Below are 26,380 nucleotides of genomic sequence, written 5' to 3' on the forward strand. Positions count from 1 at the left end.
GGACAATAAAATAGATATAAATAGTAGCAAAGTTCCTGACAAATGAGAACCTAGCCAACCAACTAACAACTGCAGACGACAAGATCAACAAAGATAATGCATTAAGAGGCTCTTCAGATAAGGACAATATATACATATAAGAATTAGGGGAGGGCTTCCCTGGTGGCACAGTGGTTGGGAGTCCACCTGCCAAGGCAGGAGACACGGGTTCGAGCCCTGGTCTGGGAGGATCCCACATGCCGTGGAGCAGCTCAGCCTGCGAGCCACAACTATTGAGCCCGTGTGCCCCAACTACTGAAGCCTGCGTGCCTAGAGCCCGTGCTCCGCAACAAGATAAGCCACCGCAATGAGAAGCCCGCGCACCACAATGAAGAGTAGACCCGCTTGCCGCAACTAGAGAAAGCCCGGGCGCAGCAACAAACACCCAACACAGCCCCAAATAAAAAAAATAAATAAATTTATTAAAAAAAAAAAAAGAATTAGGGGAGATCACTGTTAAAAGAGATGAAGCTCTCAACTATTTGAAAAAATAAGACCCTCTTAGTAATTCCTGTAAAATTCAAACAGGAAGTGAAAAATATATTGGAGGGAGGGGAATGGGGATATTACAACAGAAGTAATATTTGAGTCATTGTTTATTCTATGAACCGGCCTACAGATGCAACAATGATATTATATTTTGTTAAGTATAAGGTAAAATTAATTTAATTTTAATAGTTTATAGTTATTCTTATACCAAGATAAGGCCCAGATAAACCCTTTTCACCATTTATGTGAAATTTATGTCCCTAATTAAAATAGATTCACATTAAGAAGACTTTTCCTATTCCAGTTATAATCAGGTAAATGAGACTGTATTTTAGTAAATTCATTTATGTAAAAATAAACAAGAAAAGGACTGCAAACATATATACCAATAGTTGCCACTGGAAGGTAAGGTTGTGGGTGACTTTTTTTCTAAGGGATAGAATTAAACAAATACTGTCCGAAACGATGCAAATAATATTAGTTAATAAATAAAAATTCGAAACATATGCTAATATTATATCTATGGATTACTACTGCTTTTGATCTATCCATAGAGAGTGAGGTCTAAATTAGAAAAAAGTCCCTCTTTCTCATTTAAGAAATATATCCTGAGCCATGGGCATTCAATCCTTACTATAATTCAACAAACTAATTATTATCTTCAATATCTGGAGACTAAAATTAAATAAATTTCTCCAGGTTATAAAACTAAACAGCGGATAAGCCATCCTTCAAACCAAGACTGTCTACAAAGCCCATGCTCATTACATTTAGTTATGCATTACTCTATGGAGACAGCCTTAAAATAACTTACAAATTAATAGAAGATATAATGAAGCTACAGAAAGCACCAAGCAATGAAGCTAGGTGCACTGATGCTACAGTATGTGCCACATGCTACAGGAAGCAGGAGAAGGGTACTCTTAACCTCAGGGTGGGAAAGAAAAAAGGCACAGCAGATATGGGCAGAGGAGGGCAAGAGAGCTTCAAAGAACACAAGAACCGCAAAATGAGAAAGATGTGATAGACCATTCCAAGCAGTGAGAACGATGTAGGTTTGGAAACTACAATTACTATTATTTGGCAATTGCTCCCTGAAATTTTTTTAGCTAGAGAGATGGAACAGTCAAATATTCACTTACAATATCTAATATTTAATTTAAATATATTTAACTATTTAATAGTTTTTAATTCACATGACTATTACTCAAAAAGATTGTTTTTCTCACTCTCATGAAGCAAGTTTATTCAAATGCTTCACATGCATCTTTGTCATGACTGTATTCCATTAATAAAGCCACTTCATAAACTCAGTTTTCCAAAAGATAGCATCTCCTTTTTTTTTTTTGCGGTACGTGGGCCTCTCACTGTTGTGGCCTCTCTAGTTGCAGTTGCGGAGCACAGGCTCCGGACACGTAGGCTTAGCGCGTGGCTCACGGGTCCAGCCACTCCGCGGCATGTGGGATCTTCCTGGACCGGGGCACGAACCCGTGTCCCCTGCATTAGCAGGCGGACTCTCAACCACTGCGCCACCAGGAAAGCCCCAGCATCTCCATTTTTAAGATTCTTGAGATAAATTGTTGTTGCTTTTTTTACTTAAGTATATAAGATATGGCCACTGAACTGTTATTCCCCAGTCAGATATAACTATTTCATTCAGGTCAGTTAATTTCCCCATTTTATACACATACCATCTCCACATTACAGTCAATTATTATTTTATTTTTTATGTGATCTTTAAAAGGCCTTAGAAAGACAGTCAATATTGGCAACTGTGAGAAATAATTATAAAATTGGTGTTAAATGCCTTTGTCTTTTTTTTTTAACTACTTCCACTACTGAAATCTAAAAATATCTGAAACGAAGCACTGATTAAAATAATTTTGATTCATGATGTCGTTACAAAGAATTCTATTCAACATAGTCGTTGAGATAGTTCCCCCTCATATAAGAGATGCGATGCAGTGCTCTTTTCTGGGAGATAACTTCTTGAGCAGAGCACTCACCTGATACTCTAGCAGTCACAGTACTTGTATATTAACTTCTACATGCACAATAGAGGAAGGGGAAAAATGAAATTTAAAATGTTTGACCTAGATCGGTGGTTCTCAAAGTGTGGCACATATTAGAAGCTCCTGAAGAGCTTGTTAAAGCACAGATTTCTGGGGTCTGTCTTGGAGTTTCTGATTCCGTAGGAATGGAGTACAGTCTAAGAGCTTGCATTTCTTAAAAGTTCCCGGGTGATGCCAATGCTGCTGTTCTGGACACCACGCTTTGATCCAGATTTTGCCAGACCTTGTTCATCATGTTAAGGGTCTGGATTTTATCCTGAGGCTATAGCTGTCACTGAGGAATTTCAAGCAGGGAAATGACAGCATAAGATTTGTGGTTTTAAAAATATCACTCTTACAGCAATATGGAGAATGGAGCTTTCACATATAACATATTTCATTGATTCTAATGCACATTATTTTTTACATTTATAATTTCTGCAAGTAGGATGCATTTCTGCAATCAATGGTGTATCATAGTTTAATAGGCAGTGAATTTTCTTTCTTAGTAACACATAAAATAATGGTGTATTATAATTTGTAAGTTCCTGATTCTCTGAAAAACAATGTCGTTTCTTCTCATACGGTGGTGCTATAAAAGAGAAAGCAGGTTTTATTCCCATTCTACAGATGAGGAAACAGATTTTAGGACACTGTAAGTGACCCATTCCAGAACACACAGCTAGTAAACAACAGGTGCAAGATTAGGAAATCCAAAATTTTTGACATATTAAACCAAGCACCTTTCCCCTAATATGATACTGCTTACAATAATGGCCTGTAGTTTGCCTGCGAGAGAGAGGGAAAGGAGGTGAGGGCAAACCAGTGCACCATAACATATCACCAGGAGCCAAGTAAGATTTTATGGGCACCAGGTGTGAAATACCAAATTTCAGCAACCAAGATAAATTGCTTCAAGACTTTTATTAAGAAACTATAAATAAATGAAAACAGCCAAATGAACCACCTCCAAAAATATAGAGATAGAATCAAACAGCAGTTTGGGAACAGTTTCTTTCACACAGTGGTGCAAGATGCAGAATATGACATAACGTCTCTGAAGAGACAGACACTGGTTTGAGCATTCACTTTAAAATATAGTAGGTGATACCACGAAGTCAGGTTTCTGACAAAACGGGTCCTGCGCCTGAAGAGCCGCCAGAATACCGTGCATCATCAGCTTTCTAAGAGATGCCAGAAAGCTATTTCAGCAGCAAATAAAAATGACTCCCCAAAAAACCACAGACTGTATGCTTTTGATCAAATTTGGTTTGAAAAGGTGTGACTTTCAGAAATACTGTTCTGGAGGCTGCCAAATGATTTTTCAATTCTAAGACTTAAAGAAAGGAGAAAATTAGAATAGAAAATCTAACAAATACTATTTGTCATAACATCCTATGTATTCCCACTCCCTACTGCAGGTCTCCTAATAAAAAGATTCACTAAATTCTGCAATCTCAGCACACTTGAATACCATGACTCTGATAAGTGATGAACTGTCACACAGATGGTGCCTACCACTTTGGTGCTCTATTAAAACTGTAAGCCAGATTTTAAGAACCCAAAGAAAGGACTTCCCTGGTGGTGCAGTGGTTAAGAACCTGCCTGCCAATGCAGGGGACACGGGTTCGAGCCCTGGTCTGGGAAGATCCCACATGCCACAGAGCAACTATGCCCCTGCGCCACAACTACTGAGCCTGTGCTCTAGAGCCCGCGCGCCACAACTACTGAGCCTGCGAGCCACAACTACTGAAGCCCGTGCACCTAGAGCCCGTGCTCCGCAACGAGAAGCCACCTCAATGAGAAGCCTGTGCACTGCAACGAAGAATAGCCCCTGCTCACCGCAACTAGAGAGCCCGCGCTCAGCAACGAAGACCCAACGCAGCCAAAAATAAATAAATAAATTTATTACCACCCCCAAAAAAAAGAACCCAAGGAAACAGGTCCAGAGCAATTAACAGAAGATATTTCTATTTTTCATGCTTGGTTTTAGGTTCATCACAAACATTTAAGTCTTGGACTGATTTACAGAAAATCATTTAAATGTTTATAAACAGCCAATAACAGGGGTGGTACATTCTGAAAATTAAAGCTCTAAAAAAGCTACAGTATTATTAGGCTTCACACAACTCATGAGCAAAATAACCCAGAGTTAAAGGCAAAGCATATATCTAAGTCAACCCCTCTGTCAAAATAACTAGTATTCCATACTCTGCCAACCAGACAAAGAAATGACAAGAGGTTCTAAGTAAGGGCTGAATCATGCAGGGTAAACAACAGCAAAGCAACATTACTTGAGACTCCAACTAGTGGCAATTAACAATCATTTTCAAGTCAAAGCAGATTTCCTTTAAAGGCACTGCGTGCCTCATTCAAATTCCTAATAAATGAATATCAAGATAACTAGATCATCATTATTATTTTTATCATCATCATCATCATCATCCCTTGGGTGTAAGCTGATGGTAAAAAAATGCTCAAATGGAAGTCACCAAAAAGCATTGCCTCCCCGTCCTGGAGTGGGAGATGCGGTCTGTTCCTGCTCTCTGGAGGCCCAGGCTCAGCTTGGAACACTCTCACTCTGAAAGAGTCACTCAAGGGCACAGGCAGCAAAATCAAAGTCGGACGGGTCCAGCTACAGTGGTGGCGTGTCCAGTAGCGATGTGATCCCAAGACTGAGCCAGTGGCATGAGGGTATCTGCTGCCTCTCTTAGCTGCCCCTTAGCTTTTCTGTTGTTCCATCACCTTCTTCAACCATTCCCATATCTTCTATTTGTATTGAAAACAGCCAGTCAGTTTGTACTGCTTGGCATGCAGAAGCTTGACTGATAGGCTTTACCATTACACAGCCTCCCTTTTATTGTTGTTAAAATTAAACGATTTTTGAAAACATGTTTAGTTGTTCTGCTTTGGTTTTAATAACAGAATCATTTCATGTTAGTAGAAAGTTAGAAATGAGAGATCAAGACAGTGAAGAAAGTAACATTATTTATAATTCCACCACCTAGACAGAAACAACCACAACCATTCTGGAGCACACCTTTCCAAGCTTTCAGTGGAAGTGGACATCTTGACCCCAGAGAAGAAAGCGTAGACACTGTGACCACACTGGAGATCTATGAAGTCATTAAGCCAGGGCATGGCGACCACATAATTCATCACCCAATACACTCTGAGAGTGAAAGGGCTTCTTTCCCTCCTTCCCCTATTAATAAGTCAGCCAAGAAAACAAACATAAGTTGGGGTAATCCCTGGCAAATCCAACTGTACAATTCCCCTACATATCAGAATAGCTGAGCCTACTATTTAGGAACCCCTACTTAAGAAATAGTCCCATTTGTCCAAAGAGGATATGAATTACAAATTCTTCTTACTTATTTAGCACAACTTATTTTTACCACTTGGCAAAAAGAGAAATCTTTAAAAAAGGAGGGGGGGAAAGGGGACGAGAAGAAGAAAAACCGAAGTCCTAGCAAATTGACAAAAATTTTTTTCATATGCACTGGGGAACCAAAATATTTAAGTAACTCCGTTTATTTTGATATTTGCTTTACCCCAATGGTCTGGAAGCAAACCCACAACATCTCCAAAGTATGCCTGTACAGGTAAAATTATTCCATGGTGTTTGAAGTCAGAATAAGGGTTTTGTTTGGTGCCTAGGGTCCAGGATTGGCTAGGAAAAGGCACTAAGGAACTTTCCTGGGTAAATCTGTACCCATATGTACATATTTAAATGTGCATATGTAAATATTCATTGAGCTGTATACTGAAATTAATACATTTTACTCAATTTATTGCATGCTTGTTATATATCACAGAATGTTTTAAAAAGAAAACATCACAAGAACATCATGTTCATTAAATTACATTGTATGTGTAAAAAAAAAGAAAATTTTAACAAAAAGCTTCTTAAACAAAAACCTACAATATAATTAGCATCAGAAAGTACAAAATATAAATAACACACCTTCCTTAAGTTAGAAAAAAGGTTGATACAATTTATCTTTGCACAGGAAGTCACTCAATAAAAAATACATACAGAACAAAAGACTTTTTCCCTGAATTATCAGGGCACCACTGAAGCGATACATCCAGTTTTTCACACCCAAAATAAAGAAACACATCTTTTTGGTTTTCCCACCTGTAAGTGGGTCAGAGCCCTTAAGAAGGCTAGAGGGGGAAAATAGCCTGAACATCAAAATATACTGTTTCAAACATACTCCTAGAAGGTGATAAGATGTAATGGGATGAGAGCAGAAAATAAAACATAATTAACAAAATCTAGTTAGACAGAACCAGATATAAGAAGAGTACTACTCTATAATATACAGCAAGAGAAAAATATGAAAGTATGAAAACTTTGAAGACAGATTTAAATACAGTGATAAATGGTTGATAAGAATAAGAAAGCCAGAGCCCCTGAGCTTTTAATCCCTCCCACCCACCCCTTTTAAGCCCGGATCTTGCTTTGTAGCAGCTTCACTGTTCTTCACTTTTGGCTTCCCGCCCTAGTCAGCAATGGCTCCTTACCTACAGGCTACTTCCTTACCTCTTTTCTCAAAGTATGCTCTTTTGAAGATGAACCCTGCTCACATTCCCTATCAGCACTGATCATATTTTACCTACAGTAAATTCAACCTCTAGATCAAATACATTGGGCACAAACTAAAAGATCAAAAGTAAATTTTCTATAAACTTATTTTTAGCCTTTTATGGAGCAATAGTGAAATAATCATTTTATCTGGAAGCACTATGGAATGAACTACTTTAAAACATTTTTTCAAACTGAGTCCCAAGAATATAGAAGAGGTACAAAAAACACGCAAGGCAGCATACATTATGCCTGGTTTACAGAGTTCTCTCCATATAAATCCTGGCCAGAAATTACAGTCAGGGACAAATGGAGGGAGAAGAAAAAAAAAATTTAACTTTAAAAGCCTAAACATAGATTGTAGTTTCAGAAAGTACAGGGTGAGCTAAGAGCTGACTTTTGAACCTCACTAGTCTCCAAAAATGGAAAGATTTCTGGGCGATGAGAAAGAATATTGCTTTGAAACGGCAATGTCTAAAATACATTTTCTCCATGTTTTATTTTAAATATGCTCTTGATTTACTGTAGGACTTTACCTACTACAAATGAAAATATTTACTTGATATTTACCAAAATGTTTATTTATCAAATATTTCTATCTGATATATTTATTTACTGAATATTTACCTAAGTGTTTAAGGTACTTAAATAAAAGTAAACTTTGGCAGCACTACTCCAGTTCACAGTTTGTAATCTTTATTTTTATTATCATTTTGTTTCAGTTTTTAAAAATGTTCAATCATTTTGTCAAATTGGAGTGAAGAGCTGAAAGGCAAGAAGATGGAAGAACTCTAAGTGAAAACAGAGAAATGATGTTAGAATACAAAATAAATTAACTTTTTTAAAGAAGATTGTGTTGTAAGAATGGGGTGTATATTTCTTTTTGTAATTTTGCTTCTGAAGAATTCTAATCCTGATACCAAAATTAGATGGTGGCAAACTGAGGTATATAACAGGGCTGATGGGCTAAATTTAGACGTTCCTTCTCTGCATCTACCAGCTCCTAGACCATTTACTGAATTGTTATCTTGTCCTGAAAACTTCATATACATTATCTTCATGTACATTATCTCAGTTAAATTTCATGAGTACCCAACTGCTATGCACTCTTATATTTGCTTTATACGGATACAGAAACTGGGGCCCAAAGAAGGTTAACTACTTGCCCAAGGTAAACAAAGTCAGTCAGTGATCCGAGCTCAATCAAAAATCTGGCCTAATTCCAAAACATCACTATTTTTCTATGCCACATTCTCTCTCCTAAAACAATACCACCCACTGCCTCTTAAGCCTCTATTTTATATATATTATCTCCTTAAATCCTTACGATTCCGTGTGAGGTGGGCATTATCATCTTTATTTTAAAAATCAGGAAAACTAAGACAAAGAAGTTAGGTAGCTAGCTAGGATTTAGTTTCTGGTTCATAGCTCCAAAGGCCATATAAGATACTCTTTCCAATGCATCATGATATTTCACACTGTCACTTCCATCTTGTGCCATTATCAACCTGGTTAATGACAGACATTTCTAAGTATGCTACTTCATCTGTAAAATGAACAACATGATATCAAGTGACCCTTCCATTTTAGGGCTCTAAGTTATATGATATACATCCCCTCTTCCTTTGCCTGCCTGTGAAGAAGAGACTGGAAATTTGGGGGGGGGGGGGGGATGTAGATAAAACCCCACAGCAGTAAGTAAAGCAAAGTAACCATTATTAGGTTCTAATGTATACACAAAGATCTACTCATAGGCACACAAAGTCCCATCTGAAACAAGCAACAAAAAACAATCCAGAGCTTGTGCTTTGCCAACCCAAAATGAATCATCTATTTTTAGCTTAAACCCACTCAAGAGATGGCCTAGGCTGGTCTGCAGCAGCCAACTGAACAGTTGAACAGTCAACTGGGCTCACCAATGAATCTTTAGGGCAAGTCGGATCTCCAATCCTTAAGAGTAACCTTTGGCTTGACTGCAGCTATAAAGCAAATATAAGAACAGAAAGCTAGAAAGATTTTCAGTTTGCCAAGAAAGTAGCATTTCAAATATACAAATCTATTTCATTATGTTATTTACTCTGCTAGAAGGTGTGGCAAAGATTCAAAAAGCCTGGACATTTTTACATTCCAATCAATCCTCCAAGTCTAGATGAGTCACTTTACAGTTGGGGGATGTGAGAAGGAGCAAAGGTGGCAAGATTAAAATTAAAACCCTAAAATCACTTGCAAAACACCTTTAAATAATAAATGGTGAATTTAGGGCTGTGAACAAAGGTGAGAATTTTAATAAACTCTGAACTTGAGAAACGGTATAAAACTTTATATTTCAGTTATACAGATTATTTTATCTATAAATTAGAGCATATTATATTAATACATATATGCAGTTCACCTAAATTTAAATGTGAGAACTGGCATAAATAAAATTTTCTCAATCCAATCTAGGGAGCTTTGCCTAGTATTCTGGATGCTGCCTTCAGTCTGACATTAATTGCCAAGTATGCTGTCAAGGCTCATGGCTCACAGGCAATTCTACGACAGGCAGGTGTTTCCAGAAGTAAAGGGTATACCCGAGAGAAGGCGCTGGAGACCCCACTGACAGCACAGCAGTCCTTTAAGGTCTCTGAGCCCAGGGAGGTGGGGTAAAACAGCTACAGAAAGAAACACTTAGCAAGGCTTTTCAGAAGAGAGTAAAACAAGAAGATACTGCCCAGCATTTTCTCATGAAAAAGACAAAAATAACTTTTTCTTAGCGAAAACTTGCTTACTAATTGGGAAAGAAATTTTAAAACCTTTATTCAAATAAACATTTATGTTGACTATATGGGCCAAAAGATGCTCTCGGTAACAGGAACATAAAGATAGGTAAAACTCCTTGTCTCTCGCATCTAGTACAGCAGTGTAAATGGCATACTAGGAGACAGAAACAGCAAGAAGCGCCCTCAGGGTGTGAGAGGAGCAGCTCCAAGCAGTGGCACCTGAGCAGTCGAGAGGTCAAGACAAGTCTGTTAGGAAGATAAAAGGGTGAAAGCACCAACGATGGCAGGTCAGTAAGAACTCCAGATGAGGGGCACCAGATTGTGAAAGACCTACTTAAGCTACACCGAAGCTACACCGAAGAGTCTCTTAAGGAACGTGATCCTGGAGGTGGGGCAAAGGGCAAAGGGGAGAGGCCAGCAGAGGTCAGAAAGAGACAGCAGTATCTGAGGCCAGAGCCAAGGAATGGCTGAGTGAAAGCAGTAAGACAAAGTCACACGGGAGCAGACGAATTTGGCAAGGACTTCTGTAAAGGAATCGACAGGACCTAGTGACCAACTAGATGTAAACTGTAAGGAAAATGAGACACATTAACGCTGAGGCTTTTGAGTCTATAGACAGTTATAAATATTCACTTTTTTTAATTAAAATAAGCAGAGTGACAAAATTTTAGAGCCAGAAGGGCCGTTCCCAGTCACAGTGGGCCCCAAAGCTGTAGAGCCTGGCAGTTAAGAAGTAACATGAGCAAGAAGCCTGGCAGAGAGGTGACAGTGGCTCCAGCAGCTGCTACAAAGAACAGCTTGAAAATTACATATACATCTCAGCAAACTGCTCACTATCTGCTGGGATAAGATTGGGGGGCTTCCTTTTATCCTTGTATAGACCTCACAAAGTTTCCTGTTGCCTTCTGCTTTCTTTCAAAGATACTTATGATGTACTTTTAAACGCGCAGAGGCGGTTACGCACAGGGTAATTTTTGTCATTGACCCAAGAGCACATAAGGGCAGCCATAAACCAGAAGGATTATTTATTCTCTTTCCCTCCCCCTACAAATACATTTTACAAGGCAGAAAAGTGAAGCACAGACTGGCCATATAACCTATCTACCCGCACAGTGAGGAAGGATTAACAAGATAATGAGTTTGGTTTAGGGCGCGTTAAATTTTGACGTTCCAGCAGACATTTAGGTAATGGTGTAAAGTAGGCAGCTGGATATGTATGTCTGTAGCTCAGAATGGAGAGCTGGAGGTATAAATTCGGCAGTCAGCTCACAGATGGTACTCAACACCATGGCAACGTGAGAAATGAAACATGAAAGGTGAGACCATCTTCGGAGAGAATGCATGAGAAGAGAAACAGACCTCAGGCTGAAACCCTGAGGAAGGGCCAACGTATGCAATAAAGAAGAAATCAAAAGAGAAACTGAGAAGGATCACTTTTACCTCATCTTCTATTCCAATTTCTACGCTAACAAAGAAACCTTCTGTATTTAGCATATCTATCTATTTTAGTGCCAGATATTTTGAATACTGAAGACCATCAACTATAAATTTTACCAATTTTGAAAGGTGGCCAGTTAGTGACAACAATCTTTCATTTGCCCAGAACTGTCAGGAGAAAAGGGATTGCCTAAGAGTGAAATCTGCTGATGAGTGGCATTTCCAGAAAAGGGAAGCTTTCCCTTTATGTGAATGGTTCACAGAATCAGGTAGCTGAGTGTGAAGCACTGAGATACACAACGGTTAACCAGGATGAGCAATAGGGTAGAAGACAGCAAAAGTGTGAATTCTGTCCATGTGTGCTAGTTATACCTGCTCTGTTTCATGGCAAAGGTTGGCACTCCTAATCTCTTTCCTTTTTGGTACTTACATGTTGAAGTTACTGGAGAAAGAAATGAAGAGTATGAACTCTTATTAAATGCATGCAACCTGACTCAGGACACCTGCTACATAAAAATACTCAAAATCTCTGTTTTCAGACAATGTGCCCTGAGCACAGGGGTTGGAGCTGCAAAACATGGCTCTGAGGGTACTTTTACCACTAACCGAGGTGTGACATTGTTAAGTCGTAAACATATTGGTTTCCTTACCTACAAAGTGGGAATAGAACCATCTACATCTTCTACAAGCATTTCTTAAAGAATTAAGAGTGAATAGGAAAATGTGCTGTAAAACGAAAGGCATTTAACATTATTTCTTCCATGCTCTGGTTAGAGCAGATATTAAAAAAACAGTACTAGTATAATTTAAAATAATCATTCTTGGTTTTCTTAAAGAAGAGAAAGGGAACTGGGCAAACCAACTGCATTATGCAATGTTCCAAGACTCCAAATTTAAATACTGCAAGTTACTGGTTTACAAGAATCCTCTGGAATCTTAGATGCATCACTTCACTGTTTCAGGCATCACTTTTTCTTATGCAGGAAACAAGGGTGGAGGATACAATGGATCTCCAATTTCCCTTCTTGCTATGATAATTTTCATCATTACATTCATCTATATATGCCTGGTCAAAAGAACGAGTTAAATGCTTTTGATTAGTTAATGAAAATGAATCGTTATAACTGAGCCGCATCATTCATAAATGCACTTTTACCTGCACCATCTCAACTATATTAAAGTTAGAGGGAAAATAATAATGTTGATAATGTGGCGATTGCTGCAAACATTTCTTTCAATAAGCCTATGACTTGGAACGACACGAGACATGACGATAAATCTTCGATTCCTTCACATGAGTTCTTGTTGCCCATGTGCTTCTCAAAGCATGATTCTATCATGGAGCTGAATGTTATTCTAATGTTTAAATTTAAATACATTATTTTGCACCACATACCCTCAAGTGCAAACAGTGCAAGAAAAGAAAAACTTATGTGTTGTATCACTGGAGAAAAGGCTGCTGTCATGATGTCAGTCATTACATAATTTCACATTTGCAGACATACAGCTTTTAACTTACATACATGCAAGGAGTGATGCCACTGAACCCTTAATGGGAATTTAAAAGTTCAGAGTTACATAAAGTACCAAGTCACATCAGGTAACTAGAGAGTGCCTCAACTTTAGAAAAATTAACGTCTGTGGATCCACTTTTAAAATATTAAATTTGAAGAAATTTCTTGGAAAATGCTTGATTTGCATTTATCTAAAAGTATTTCTACAAACAGATACTTCATAACATCTAGTCCTAAGAAACAGAAGGCCTTTAATGTTCTCCATAAAAATCTGTGATTCCATTAAACAATCAGATGGGTGATTACCGGTAAGTTTTACTACTGTGAAAATCAGTTCCATCTTTGTCATAAGCCATTAAATATTTTATAGTAACACTGAGAGAAGCGGGGGATAATAACTATTTTTCCTCAGGGGACCACAAAATAGGGCCTAAGCTGCTGCTGAGAACATGGCTGACTTTAGGGCAGCAACAGCAGCAGAAACTTCTAAGGGGGATGTGACCATGGAGGAACAAAGCGAGGGTGAACTGGACACTGCACAGCTCAGAACACACAAGCTCTTGATTTGTTCACTGCGAAACAGATATTTGCATCTACAGTGAAAGAGAAGTATACAAAGATACCACAACAGCAATAAATCCATCAATACACTCGCCCTTCACCTACAAAAGCTCAGAAAAAAATGACAGTCCTAAACTGAAAAGAAAATCACATATGATAAACCAAGGTGTTTATGTACTGTATCACAGGCAGCCAAGCATTCCTCTAGAGAAGTCTTTCCTTTATTCAAACAGACTGTCAAATTAAAACTAATAAGATATGCAAAAAGCAAGCAAGCATTGAATCTCTTTTTCTTAAAAAGACTGAGCTGAGCAACAAAATAAAAATCTTTCTTCCACAACTCTATGTTTAATCCCATCAGACTTGCTTTTCCATAAATGAATATAACTTTGTAGTCAACGTAACGGTAAACCTTCTTCAGCCCAGCATTAAACAGAGGCTCCTCCTGCAAGCTAAGGATTATCCTGACCCTCAAAACAGGATGTCCCTTTTCATCCGGAGTCCAAAGAATACTATCATAAATCACTACTAAACTGTTAAGGGGGGTTGGGGGGAGGCTAGTGAGGGGGAAAGGCTAGTGAGGGGGACAAGAACTGATTTTCAAAATCAAATTTTGTTTTCTGTTTTTGGCCGTGCCGTGGGTCATGCAGGACCACCAGGGAAGTCCTTGGGTTTTTTTTTTAAGCTCTGGCTAAAACAATATCAAGAAGAACAAACTGAGAATAATCTGTGTATGTGTATATGTGTTGAATACCTTAAACCACGAATTCATCAGATAACACAGACTTGGAAATTTGTCTATCTCATTTTATCTTTCTCTTTAAAACCAAACATTTAGGAAACTAAGTTATTGCTTTTCCTAGTAATAAGACACTGTTAAGTTAGTAGAACATTAAAAAGAAGACTTAAAATTTAGTTAAATGGGGGCTTCCCTGGTGGCGCAGTGGTTGAGAGTCCGCCTGCCGATGCAGGGGACACGGGTTCATGCTCCGGTCCGGGAAGAGCCCACATGCCGCGGAGCGGCTGGGCCCGTGAGCCATGGCCGCTGAGTCTGCGCGTCCGGAGCCTGTGCTCCGCAATGGGAGACGCCACAACACTGAGAGGCCCGCGTACCACAAAAAAAAAAAAGGGGGACTAAGCAAAAAACTAAAAATATGTTTATCAAAGGACAAATAGTGAATGCAATCCTTTATATGACCAATCTGAGTTAAAATAAAGGAAATAAACTCTTTTACCCATACACTATAATACTGTCAGCATAAAAAGAGCAAAATAATAAGAAAATGGAATAGGATAGGGTGAAGATCAGGAAAGAAAAACAATAAGGAGGGCTTCCCTGGTGGTGCAGTGGTTAAGGATCCACCTACTAATTCAGGAGACACAGGTTCAATCCCTGGTCCTGGAATATCCCACATGCCGCGAAGCAACTAAACCCATGCACCACAACTACGGAGCCTGTGCTCTAGAGCCCGCGAGCCACAACTACTGAAGTCCACGCGCCTAGAGCCGGTGCTCCACAACTAGAGAAGCCACTGCAGTGAGAAGACCGCGAACCGCAACCAAGAGTCACCCGTGCTCCCCGCAACTAGAGAAAGCCCGTGTGCAGCAATGAAGACCCAAAACAGCCAAAACTAAAACAAATAAATAAATTTATAAAATATTTTCTAAATGAAAAAAGAAAGATTAAAACAACAGAGGTCACGGGCATTCTCATCTGAAAATATTATTCAGTGCTTTAAATTTTAAATTAAAGTCAAATAAAATTTAAAATTTATTCTTTGGTCATGAGAGCCACTTATCTGATGCTCTGTAAGGCATGCCTATATTATAGAACCTTCCATCACTACAGAAAGTCTATTGTACAGCACTGGCCTAGAATGTTTTAAATAATTTACAGAAGTGATGCTTTATATATCCACCGGGAAAAGACTTCTGTCACAAATTGTTGATAGAACATTTTGAGACGAACATTTCGTATTTTTAATATTTCATATTCATGATTATCAGGAATCTTGCAATCATGAGTAACCATATATAACATAGAAAAAATACTTAAGGTTCAGCAGGCCAACTATCTGTCTTTAGAGTATCTCTACCCATCCAAACAAATAAGGAACCACCCTCTTTTTAAAGCCTTGAAGAAAAACATATTTCATAGCCTCTCTTGGTAATCCTCCCAGAATCAAGGAATTCATCTGCCCTCTCTCACTCAAATGGTAAATACTGCTATAATTTTTCTACCCATTTCCAGAACAGAAGAACAACATTTGGCCACCAACTCTACAGGATATACTGCAACCTTCAATCCTAGAAGAAAAAAAATGCATTTCTTTGAACTTCCTTAAAAGACCTTACTTTATGCCCTAAGGAGCATGTACCTGTTCTCAACATAGGCAGAACACCTCCCTTACTGAAACCTTTCAATGATCCTTGTAAACAACAGCACAGAATTCAAAAACCTTACCACTGCATAGAAGAGTCCTTGCCACCAGAGTACATCATCTCTCTCTCACCTATCTTCCAATCTTTTCCTCCACCTCCTTCCCAGCCTTATGGAATTATTTAGAGCTCCCAGACGGTACCTCGACATTTCATTTCACTATGACTTCTGCCGTGCTGCTTCCTCCGCCTGCAAGGCTAACCTGAGGACTTGGACTTTAGATTCTGGTCCTCCTGCTCTACACTCCCTAGCCCTACTCTCCCCAAAAGATTCAAACTCCAGCATTTTGTCAAAAGGAAGATCTTGACGAAAAAGGTGATTAAATTTTGCAATAGTCAGTGAATACTTACTGAACATCCACAAGGCTCTGGTTTAACAAGGAAGGTTTGAGAATCTTAATTCCTGTATCTTAAAAAAAATAATAAAACAAAAAGGGAAAACCAACCATCTGTGTTGAATGTTATGTCATCTGTCTGGAGTGAGAAGCTTAGATCATTTAACTTCTTGAAATCTCTTAAAAATTAAGATTCATCAGCATGAACACTAACTACACCCAAGGCATTTATCAATAATAAATGCCTAAGTGAATACAACAGTTGAATGTGTCTTATATCTTGTTAAAGTGGATCGTACTGACCTCACTTTCACTTATGAACAACCCGATGGAAACACCAAAGGGACCACAACAACATTTGGCTTTACTAGAGGGAAGAGGCAAGGAGCAGAGGGACTGATAAGTCGACGCCGCCTGGCATATTGCTCAGAGTCATCTATACAACACTCAAAAAGAGACTAATGTAAGAATCCCAAATCAGCGTGTAATCAAAAAGGTTCATTATACACTGCCAGTGAGAGTGTAAAGCTGCACTTTCTGGAGGCAATTTAACACTCTCTATCGAGAACCTTACAAGTTGGCTTTGTAAGTGATTCCATTTCTAAGATCAAGACTCAATAAATAAAATTATGGTACATCCATCCATATCATGGAATCAGTCCTGTGCAGCCTTTTAAAATTACAGCATTTAAAAAAAATGATGCTATTGAAGATTACTTAATAACATCAGGAAAACTGCATAAGCGTAAAAAGCTAATTCCAAAATAATCTGTCAGTATGATACTGGGTTTCTTGTTGGTGATGGTGTTATTAATGCTTAAGTAAATCTGCTTAAATTTTATAGGTATACGTTACACTAAGACAAAAATTAAACTTAAATTAATAACTGTGATTTACCTTTAATGATAAAAGCATGGTGCTTTTTGTTTTCTTTTTAATCTGAATTTTCTAAAATGAATAAATGTTATCTTCTGAGATATGTGGGAAAGATTATGTTAAATAATAATAATCGTAATTACGGAAAGTTTGGTTCTCCTGAATAAACTAGTATATTTTCTCCTTACAGATAATAAGAGCAATGTAACATATTTTTTTCTTTAGTTTGGCTGTCGGAAAACATAAAGCCAGATTTGTCAGTCACCTTCAGGAGCTGCACAGCAAACACCACGTATCGGGGTGTGCATCTGACTGTCCTCCCTCGAAACCTTCTACCCTGATCTGAATTTTCTCTGATCCTTTTTCTACTGCATTGTAGATATTATTCTAGCTAGCCTAAAATCTTTTTTGTGGAAAGGGATGGAGGCAAAGAGGAAAAAGAAGGAAAGGGGGAAAGGAGAAAAAGGATGAGGTGGCAGTTGTACAAGCAGAACACTGTTCTACCTCTGTAATTTTCAGATTATTTACTAAAGTTTAAGTTCTACCATAATGGGTACGTAATAAATATTTGTAGAATAAATAAATGAAGATAACAACTCCCCAATTTGAGAAATGCGTCTCTTTTGGGGGTTCTTCTTACTCTAAACAGTTGATATCTTACTGAATTTTTGGTATCTTAGTATGTGGTTATTAGAGGAGTAGTCACCAGCGCTTTTGCACGTTTGAAATGTCAGAGAAACCCACAAACACATCGCTTAACAAGACAATTGTTTGACTTGTATTCTATAGATAATGCTTAGTACTCACAGGATTTGAAACTCAGCAAATCTGCGCAGGTCTGTGGTTCACAAATTGTAAATCAATGTGCTACAGTACAGTAGAAGAATGTTTATCATGAACAGAATTCAGATAAGATGCTTTTTTTTTTAAATGACTGGTACAAGTTTGTTTTGTTTTTTAATCTGCACCATCATTTAAAATAAGAGATGTTACAAGAAAAGCAAATTTTCAACTTTTCCTAAAAATCACAAGAACTGGCACAACTTGGTCTGTATTTCAACATGGCAGTTATCAGCAGAAGCTGTCACCTCTTTAGATGGGGTTGTGGTCTCCAGGTTGCCAGAGTCCCCAAGAGGCCCTCATCGCTCATTTATACTGGCCGTCGGGAGACAATTGTGTCTGTAACTCTGCACACCACAGCACTAGTCTTAATGTAAGTTCCCCCAAAATGCAATTACTGGTTATTTGTAATTCTTTCAAAGAGTGCCAATGGCCTCCCACCATAGAGTCGTCCATGATACAGTAACTCAGCACTGCACACCCAAGAAAACGACCAAGGTATGTCAGGGTTAAAGCCACCCACCAAAGCCTCTTCTGCTTTTGTGCTGCCGTTGCTGCTCCCTGATTTCCCAATAACTGAGTGGCTAGTACACAGCAGCTGCTGATAAATGTTGGATGGATGAATGGAGGATGGATAGATGACAAATGTAATCTATACTAAAATTAGTCTTAATTTCTTCCAACTACTGGCACATAAAGAATTCTGCCTCAAAGGGAATCTGCAATATGATTATTTAGAGCTATTTTTTATTGGTGCCATTGTTATTCTTATAATAGCTGCTCACATTTGTTCAAAACTTCCCTGAACAACCATTTTGGGGGAAGGGGGTTCCCAAAGTGAAGAAGTGCCACTGCTGGTATATAAAATAATCTTAGGTGATACTTTGGACTAGGTATTGAATCACATACTGAGAAAACTACTCCTTTCCCAAGTTTCTTTAAATCCTTCTAAGTATATCAAAGAGCAAGTCTCACTTTGGTGCTAACACATAACTTAAGTGCTTTTATGACACTGGCCAATTTAATTTCCCTTGTAAACAGAGGGAGCATATGGCTCAGGCCTGAAGCCTTTATCAGACAACAGAATCTAGACAGGATTTAACCATAACTGTTTTTAAAGGCAAATGATACTGTTTCTCCCGTTCTGGTAGTGATAGAAAGATTCCCTTTTAAAGAAAATTAACATTTAAAGAGCATTATAAAATTTCATGTCGTATGTATTTTATCACAGTAAAAAAATAAACAAAAAAAGATATTAAGTAAATAACAGTAGCGGGTGGGGTGCAACCATGACAAAGCACCAAGATGATATTCAAAATACTGACATTTGGGAAATAAAAGGCTATATCGTTTGATGTTACCAGTATGGCGCAAAGATGGAAAGTGTTCAGATTTACTTTAATTTCTATTTTACATTAAAACAAATGTAAAAAAAAAGAAAAATATATATATAAAATAAACTGTGCATTTTTATGGTGATAGAAAAACCTAAGATTTGTAATCTTGACAGTTCGTAAGAGTTAAATTAGCTTATGACTATACTTGACCATATGATTATATATATATAATTGACTATAACAATATATGGCTATAATTTATTAATCTATGCCAATACCATAGAAATAGATATCTCCCTATAACGTAAAAAGTCTTCCCACAAAGTTCATAATTTATAAGCTGCAAATGATGACATAAAATAAAAATATTTTGTGCTGAGAGCACTTCTATATTTAAGATCATAAGTTAGGGCGAATAGTAAGTAAACCAGTAAGAAGACCAAATGTCACCAATACTCCCCACTGTCAAACAGCAGCTGTGACAAATGCTGCAAAGGAGAGATGCATGATTCTGTAATGGTTATAACAGGCGTAATTTGACCTAGGCAGGGCTTCCTTCAGATGAGAAGGCTGGGAGCAGCAAAACAGCAAGGCAGGGGGAACATGACCAAAGTCAAGGAGTCTGAGTCTAGGCTGGAGAGTATAGGTGCTCAATGGCCCAGGTATGGAGTTTACCTTTATGCCAAGAACAATGGGAAGACAGTAGAAGAGTTTGTAAAGTGGAGTTACCTACCTGAGCAGATCTGCATTCTGAAAGGTTTGCTCTGGCTGTAACGTGGCAAGCCTCCCAAGAGGCATCAGGAAACAGAATCAAAGTTTAAACAGGTTACAAACTAACAAAATAATTTAGGAACTGTATCTAGACCAAAACATACCAAAATGTCGTAATTTCTTCGTCAGATCTGTGTGGCCTACCTGCATCAAGAGTTTTAAAGGAGAGAGGACTGAAGCTCCAGGGAGGGGTTCTCAGGGTGGGGTGGCTGAGTACCAACAACTGCTGGGTTCTGGTCACTTCCCTGCTTCCCAGTCCAAGCTTGTCTTTTGTATGTTTTACCCGAGAGGTTTCTAATAAGGGTCAACTGAAGAAATGGTTTTGTTACTGAAACCAAATCTGAAAACTGATGTTAACACCCGTGGCCTCTAAGACCCAGGTAAAAGACTAGACTAGAAGCAGTCTGTGGGAGAGCAGTACCTCAGATGACTACACCCTATGGTTCCTGTTTGGTCTAAACTTCTCATTGTGATCTTCTTCATAAGAGATGGTACTCGGAAATAGTCCCCTATTTGCTTCTAATCCTCCTCCAAAAGGTTCAAACTCTGGGTCACCCTGGCACACCAACCAGAATGCTACAAGAGAAAGGAGGAAAGGAGGGAAGGGAAAAGGATAGGGGAGGGAAGAGAGAAAGAATACACAGTACCAGGTGGCAAGGCCTTGGAGCACAGCTGGTGAGGGTGCAGACTGGCACGTTCACTTTGTAAAGCTGGCAATACCCACCGAAGCTCAGCAATGGCGCTCCCAGGAACGACATGCAACAGAAATGGTATGCAAAGGTTCATTCGCCAAAAGACATGTATACAAAGGCTCGCAGAAGCACTATTCCTAAAAGCCACCACCTGCAAACATCCCACATGCTCATCAATAGAATGGACTATCTACTACTGTGAGGTATATTCCTATGGTGAATACTGTACAGCAATGAGACTGAGTCAATTACAGCTACACATGAAAACACGGATGAATCTCACATAGGTAACATCAGGAGAAGATGGACCAAAAGACTACACAGAGGGTTTCTGTTTATATATAATACTCAAAAACAGATAAAACAACTGACTAGGGGCTTCCCAGGTGGCGCAGTGGTTGAGAGTCCGCCTGCCGATGCAGGGGACACGGGTTTGTGCCCCGGTCCGGGAGGATCCCGCATGCCGCGGAGCGGCTGGGCCCGTGAGCCGTGGCCGCTGGGCCTTCACGTCCAGAGCCTGTGCTCTGCGGCGGGAGAGACCGCAGCAGTGAGAGGCCCGGGGGAGGGGCAACATACCAATCTCATCACTTCTCACCAATTCTGTTTATATAGCATTGGTAGAATATAAGCCACAGCATAATTATTTTTATGATACTTTCTCCCTCTCCCTTTTTCTCTTCTTTAAAAGGTAGCTAGCAACTTGTCAAGTCAACTATGTGCTAGCTATGTGGGATGCTAAAGATATAGGATACTACTTCATATCTACTCCAGTATAAGGACCCCTTTTAACACCAAAAAATGTCAAAAACACATACACAACAAGAGATGATCCTTTTAGTATCCGTTCCCTGAGAAAATGCAATCCTACAAAGGCACCGATATTTCATTAACTTTTGACTAATTGTGAACCTTATTAATCACAACATCCATTCACATTTTACAATAGCAGATGTGAGCAATGCTTAGTGTGAATGCAGATTCTCAGCTTCTCAAGCCCCTTATCTCAGGACCTCCTCAACCCTCCATGGACTCAGCCTAGATGGACTGGGAAGCATAGCTCTCAGCACTCTGGGCTCAACTCTTCTGTATTAAGTATTGTCTGATTTTGTTCATGATTCACTGAAGAAGCAGTAATAGAGTTTGAAAAAATTTGAGGCAGAGTGAAGTGTTTTCTGTTCACTCAGGACCTTTCTGGGAATGATTTAATCAGAGTCTCCCTACAGCACACTCCGCTTTCTCCTCTCTTAGAACTAGTATCTGAAAATGTTTAATAAATGATTACTACCTTTCTTCCAGCTCTTACCATTATTACTATACGCCTCTTCCCCACCTACTCTAACCCCATAAATTTCCACATCCCTGAAGTGTTCTAGCTAGGAAAACGTAAGAAGAAACAAAAACCTGAAAAACCTAATTTTTGCATCAAATAAATTTTTACGGCTTTTTTTTTTTTTTACATTAAGTAGCGGCAGATGAAGAACTAAAATTATGCTCGACCCTTGTCTCTACCATGGTTAAGCTGAATATAATCCATCTATCCAACAGCAGCTCAATTAAAAGGAAAATATTCACTGTAGGGTTTATTCCTAAAATCTGCAAAAGGGCACTCTCTTGCAACAGATATGTCTTCCTCTTAACTGGCAATAACATACAAATCAGGCTCATTTGTTTTTTTTTATTCATTCAATAATGTTCTCTGTCCTTGATTTTAAAAATGGGTAAGTTGACATTTTTTTCTCTCCAAAATATAAAACCAAAAACTAAATCACAACTTTTGTCACCCCACTGTTTTTTGTCTTATGAGTCAGCCATTCGGAAAAGAAGTGCTCCACACCTCCCCTGCTAAATGATATTCAATGGACACCCCTCCATTCTGTTAAAGGTTAAAAAAAAAAAAAAAGAATTTATATTTCAAGGTGGTATTGCGATTTGTTAAGATAACATATTTTCGGGGCTTCCCTGGTGGTGCAGTGGTTGGGAGTACACCTGCCGATGCAGGGGACGCGGGTTCGTGTCCCGGTCCGGGAAGATCCCACATGCCGCAGAGCGGCTGGGCCCGTGAGCCATGGCCGCTGAGCCTGCGCGTCCGGAGCCTGTGCTCCGCAACGGGAGAGGCCACAACAGTGAGAGGCCCGCGTACCGGGGGAAAAAAAAAACAACATATTTTCTAATTCAGGTCACAAAAAAACTTCAAAACTCCATTACAATATAACTTAAATCATATTTGTATGTATTCTCAATGAATGATCCTTAAGAGTCTACAAAAATAAAGTCTGTTTTGCTTTTCCCATTTTACAATATTGTCTGAAAAAAAATAATTCAACCACTACCAGCTGTCACAGGACTAGCAATTCTCATTAAGCGGGTGAAAAATATGAGATGGAAAGACTATTATGAACATCACATCACTGTTTATATGTCTATCACATTTTGTACTTAAAAACATCGTTCCTCCACTCGGTTCTCTGAGATATCATATCAAACGATCACTCTAGGGGACTTCCCTGGTGGTGCAGTGGTTAAGAATTCGCCTGCCAATGCAAGGGGAGACGGGTTCGAGCCCTGGTCTGGGAAGATCCCACATGCCACGGAGCAGCTGCGCCCGTGCGCCACAACTGTTAAGCCTGCGCTCTAGAGCCTGCAAGCCACAACTACTGAAGCCGGTGCGCCTAGAGCCCGTGCTCTGCAACAAGAGAAGCCACCACAATGAGAAGCCCGCGCACCGCAATGAAGAGTAGCCCCCGCTCACTGCAACTAGAGAAAGCCCGCGCACAGCAATGAAGACCCGACACAGCCGTACATACATACATACATACAAACATAAGATCATGCTATACTGCAGACAGTGAACAAAAATCAATCGTGACAAATGATAACTTGGTTTCTCACAAGTAGCTTCTCCCCTCTTTAAAGAAAAACAGGGTCTCTTCATCCTTTTTACCAAAAAATACATGGGAATACTGACTATAGGTAAATGCCAAATATCTTTAAGACTCATGCCATGCTTCAAATAACTATTTAAAATAAAACAAAGACTTTAAAAATTTAGGTGATTAGAGAACAAGGAATTGCAGAATGTGGTGGTAATGCTACATGATACTATAAAACTATTAAACTGCTGGGGCAAATATAGTCTTCCTAAGCCATGAATGTTTTTTCAAAATTCAGATTCTTGTTTTTCAAGTTCTTCCAAATAAAATAAAAAGACAAATGATGACCATGATTGTATAATTTATTTAAAGGAGGGGGAGAAAAGAGTAATTTCTATTTTTAATATTTCTACATTAATAAAACAACTTCTATGTTGGCAAAGTGTTGGCTTAGCCATAAGCTACATTTATACCCATTAAGCCAGCATATCACAATTGCCAAATATATGTGTAAGCACCCCCCAAAAGAGTAACAAACAAAGCAAGCAAGCTCTGGTACAATGTGTATAGAGTTGTCATAAGCACAGTGGCAGATTTCTAAACTTTAAAATCATGTCTGCATTCATCCTCCCTTTTCATCAAATTTAACCACAGGAGCTTAGGTGAAACAATAATAATAATTTTTAAATAAATATATGTAATCAACAATTATTTTAGAATCTTTCCTTTTAAGAGTGTATTTTAACTACAAAAACCTCACCCATTCCTAACTTGTTTCTCAATAATATTCACCCATTCTGTTTAACCTTCAATTTCTCAATAGAGAACACAGGCTACTCAAAAAGCCAACGTAATTATTGTTGTAATGCCATTAAGAATGCTCTTCCTAGTAACAAAACTCTAATATTACGGTTGGTACCCGGTATGTTCACTATTTACACCACCATCCTCTCCCCTTCTCATCACCACCATTTTACTGGCAGAATATTCACAAGGCTGAAGATTGTTTTTCATCTCAGCAAAGAGAATGCTTAAAATGGGATGGCTAGCCACAAACCAGAAGTTAGAAGCTACATAAAAATAAACACAAATGTGTCTAAATTTTTCTATGTTCAACCTCTAAAGAAAGCAGTAACATCCTTCCTTATTCATAATTCCCTAAATTAAAGCCAGGAGCCTTTCACCCAATTATACTAATAAATTGATTTAATGTCATCATTTTGCCATCACATCATGTTCTCCATACACTAGTGTACTATAATTAAATTCATTTTACCATGCTGGGTTCTTCACCTCCTATTTTCTTTCCAGGGTTTTTCCTATATCATTCTTTAACTACCAAAGTATTTCTCCATAATATTTTCCTAAATATTAAATCTATGAACAAAAAGACAACCCTGAAGACTAACCAGGGAAAAGATAAATCAACACACCTTAATACAAAATACCAACATTACGTATAAACTATTAGGCAACCAACAGAAAGGTAAGCATCAACTGTATGCCCAAGAACCTCAATTTAAAATATTATGTAGTAGAAACAATTTTGGTAAACAGAAGTGAACACACATTTACATATCAAAATAGGCAACTATAGACCCATTTCTGACTTGAGAGAAACATATCTTAATTCTGCTTATTAAGTAAAATAGGCATTTTATGAAAATATCTCCGTAGAGGTATAATCATTCGATTGACAGATAAAATAATTGCTTTAAAAATACTTCTGAGTCATTTTGTCCTTACCTGCAGGCATGAACCATTACTGCATGCAGTGACTGTTCCATTTCCTAGCACAGACTTGAAGAAGCATCATATCTCTCTTTCAGAATGTGACTAATATGTGGGTTTGCAATTCCTAAGCTATTTACAAATGGCACTCCCTTTCCACATAAGAAAATATTTAATACAACCGAAAGCTAAGTATTTTTAACCTAGATCTTACAAACAATATTGGTAATTTTGTGTAGCAACAACCTCAAAATACAGGAAACAAACCTAGTACTAGTATTTCCTTAAAGAATGCAAGATTTCTGTTTATTTTTTAGCTAAGTATATTATTTTTTAAAGCCTTCAACAGCTGTCACACACGAACCACCAGTCTGCTGTGTTATGGTGTGCATGCTGCAGCTGATTAGGCTTCACTATTTTTTTTTAAATCAATTAGCCTTTGTAAAAGCAGAACAGCTTACCGAAATACGCGTCTTCAAAACAGCACAATGACCAGCATGCAATACGATACGTTATATAGCAAACTTGACAAGAAAAAAATATACCCTGATTTGTTTCTTAGCAATGCTACACCATTAATTGTTCATGCAAGAGATGTAGCTGTACCTTTCTGAAGAGGACGACTTCTCAGAGTTAACTGACATCAGCAGCTCAATCTTCTGCTTGATTTCTGGAAAAATCAGAAAATATTCACAACCAAGATTGCCTGCCCTTGCTTTCAAGCCTTAAATCAAGAGATTTTTCTTCCCTAATCCCTTTTGTTCAAAATGAGGCCACAAGATTCGCAGTACTTCTGTTAGGACTGGGATTCAATGGTGCTCTAAAGGGAAAAAGCTCCAGAGGCATCAGGCCTTGCTAAACTATGCACATGACTGTTTATGAAAGCAGGAAGTACCATTTCTTTCAAGCAGAGGGGTGTTTTCTTTTTTTTAAGGTAGAACTAGCATGGCTCTACAGGAAGATTTTTAAATGCATCAAATTAAAATACAAACCAAAAATGCTAACAACTAGATTGAACATACCAGATAATTTAAGAAGTCTTGGTAAT

At 38.4% G+C, this 26,380-nt stretch overlaps 1 protein-coding gene across 17 annotated transcripts in view; it reads right to left on the reverse strand.

The window, feature by feature from the left end:
- Positions 1-26,380, reverse strand: part of SRPK2 (SRSF protein kinase 2) — a 243,025-nt gene that overhangs the window by 101,742 nt on the left and 114,903 nt on the right. For 3 of the 17 annotated variants that reach the window (XM_033439355.2, XM_033439335.2, XM_033439360.2), the window contains exon 3: positions 25,939-26,002. The exons of 11 other annotated variants lie outside the window; for them this stretch is intronic. In XM_033439355.2, coding sequence (XP_033295246.1) covers positions 25,939-26,002 — 64 coding nt within the window. Of the gene's footprint in view, positions 1-25,938; positions 26,202-26,380 lie in introns of those variants that run through there. 3 more of the 17 variants (XM_033439367.2, XM_004263371.3, XM_049714797.1) reach the window with 2 other exon arrangements.

Source organism: Orcinus orca, chromosome 9, assembly GCF_937001465.1.
Source record: "Orcinus orca chromosome 9, mOrcOrc1.1, whole genome shotgun sequence".
In the NCBI taxonomy this organism is placed as follows: Eukaryota; Metazoa; Chordata; class Mammalia; order Artiodactyla; family Delphinidae; genus Orcinus; species Orcinus orca.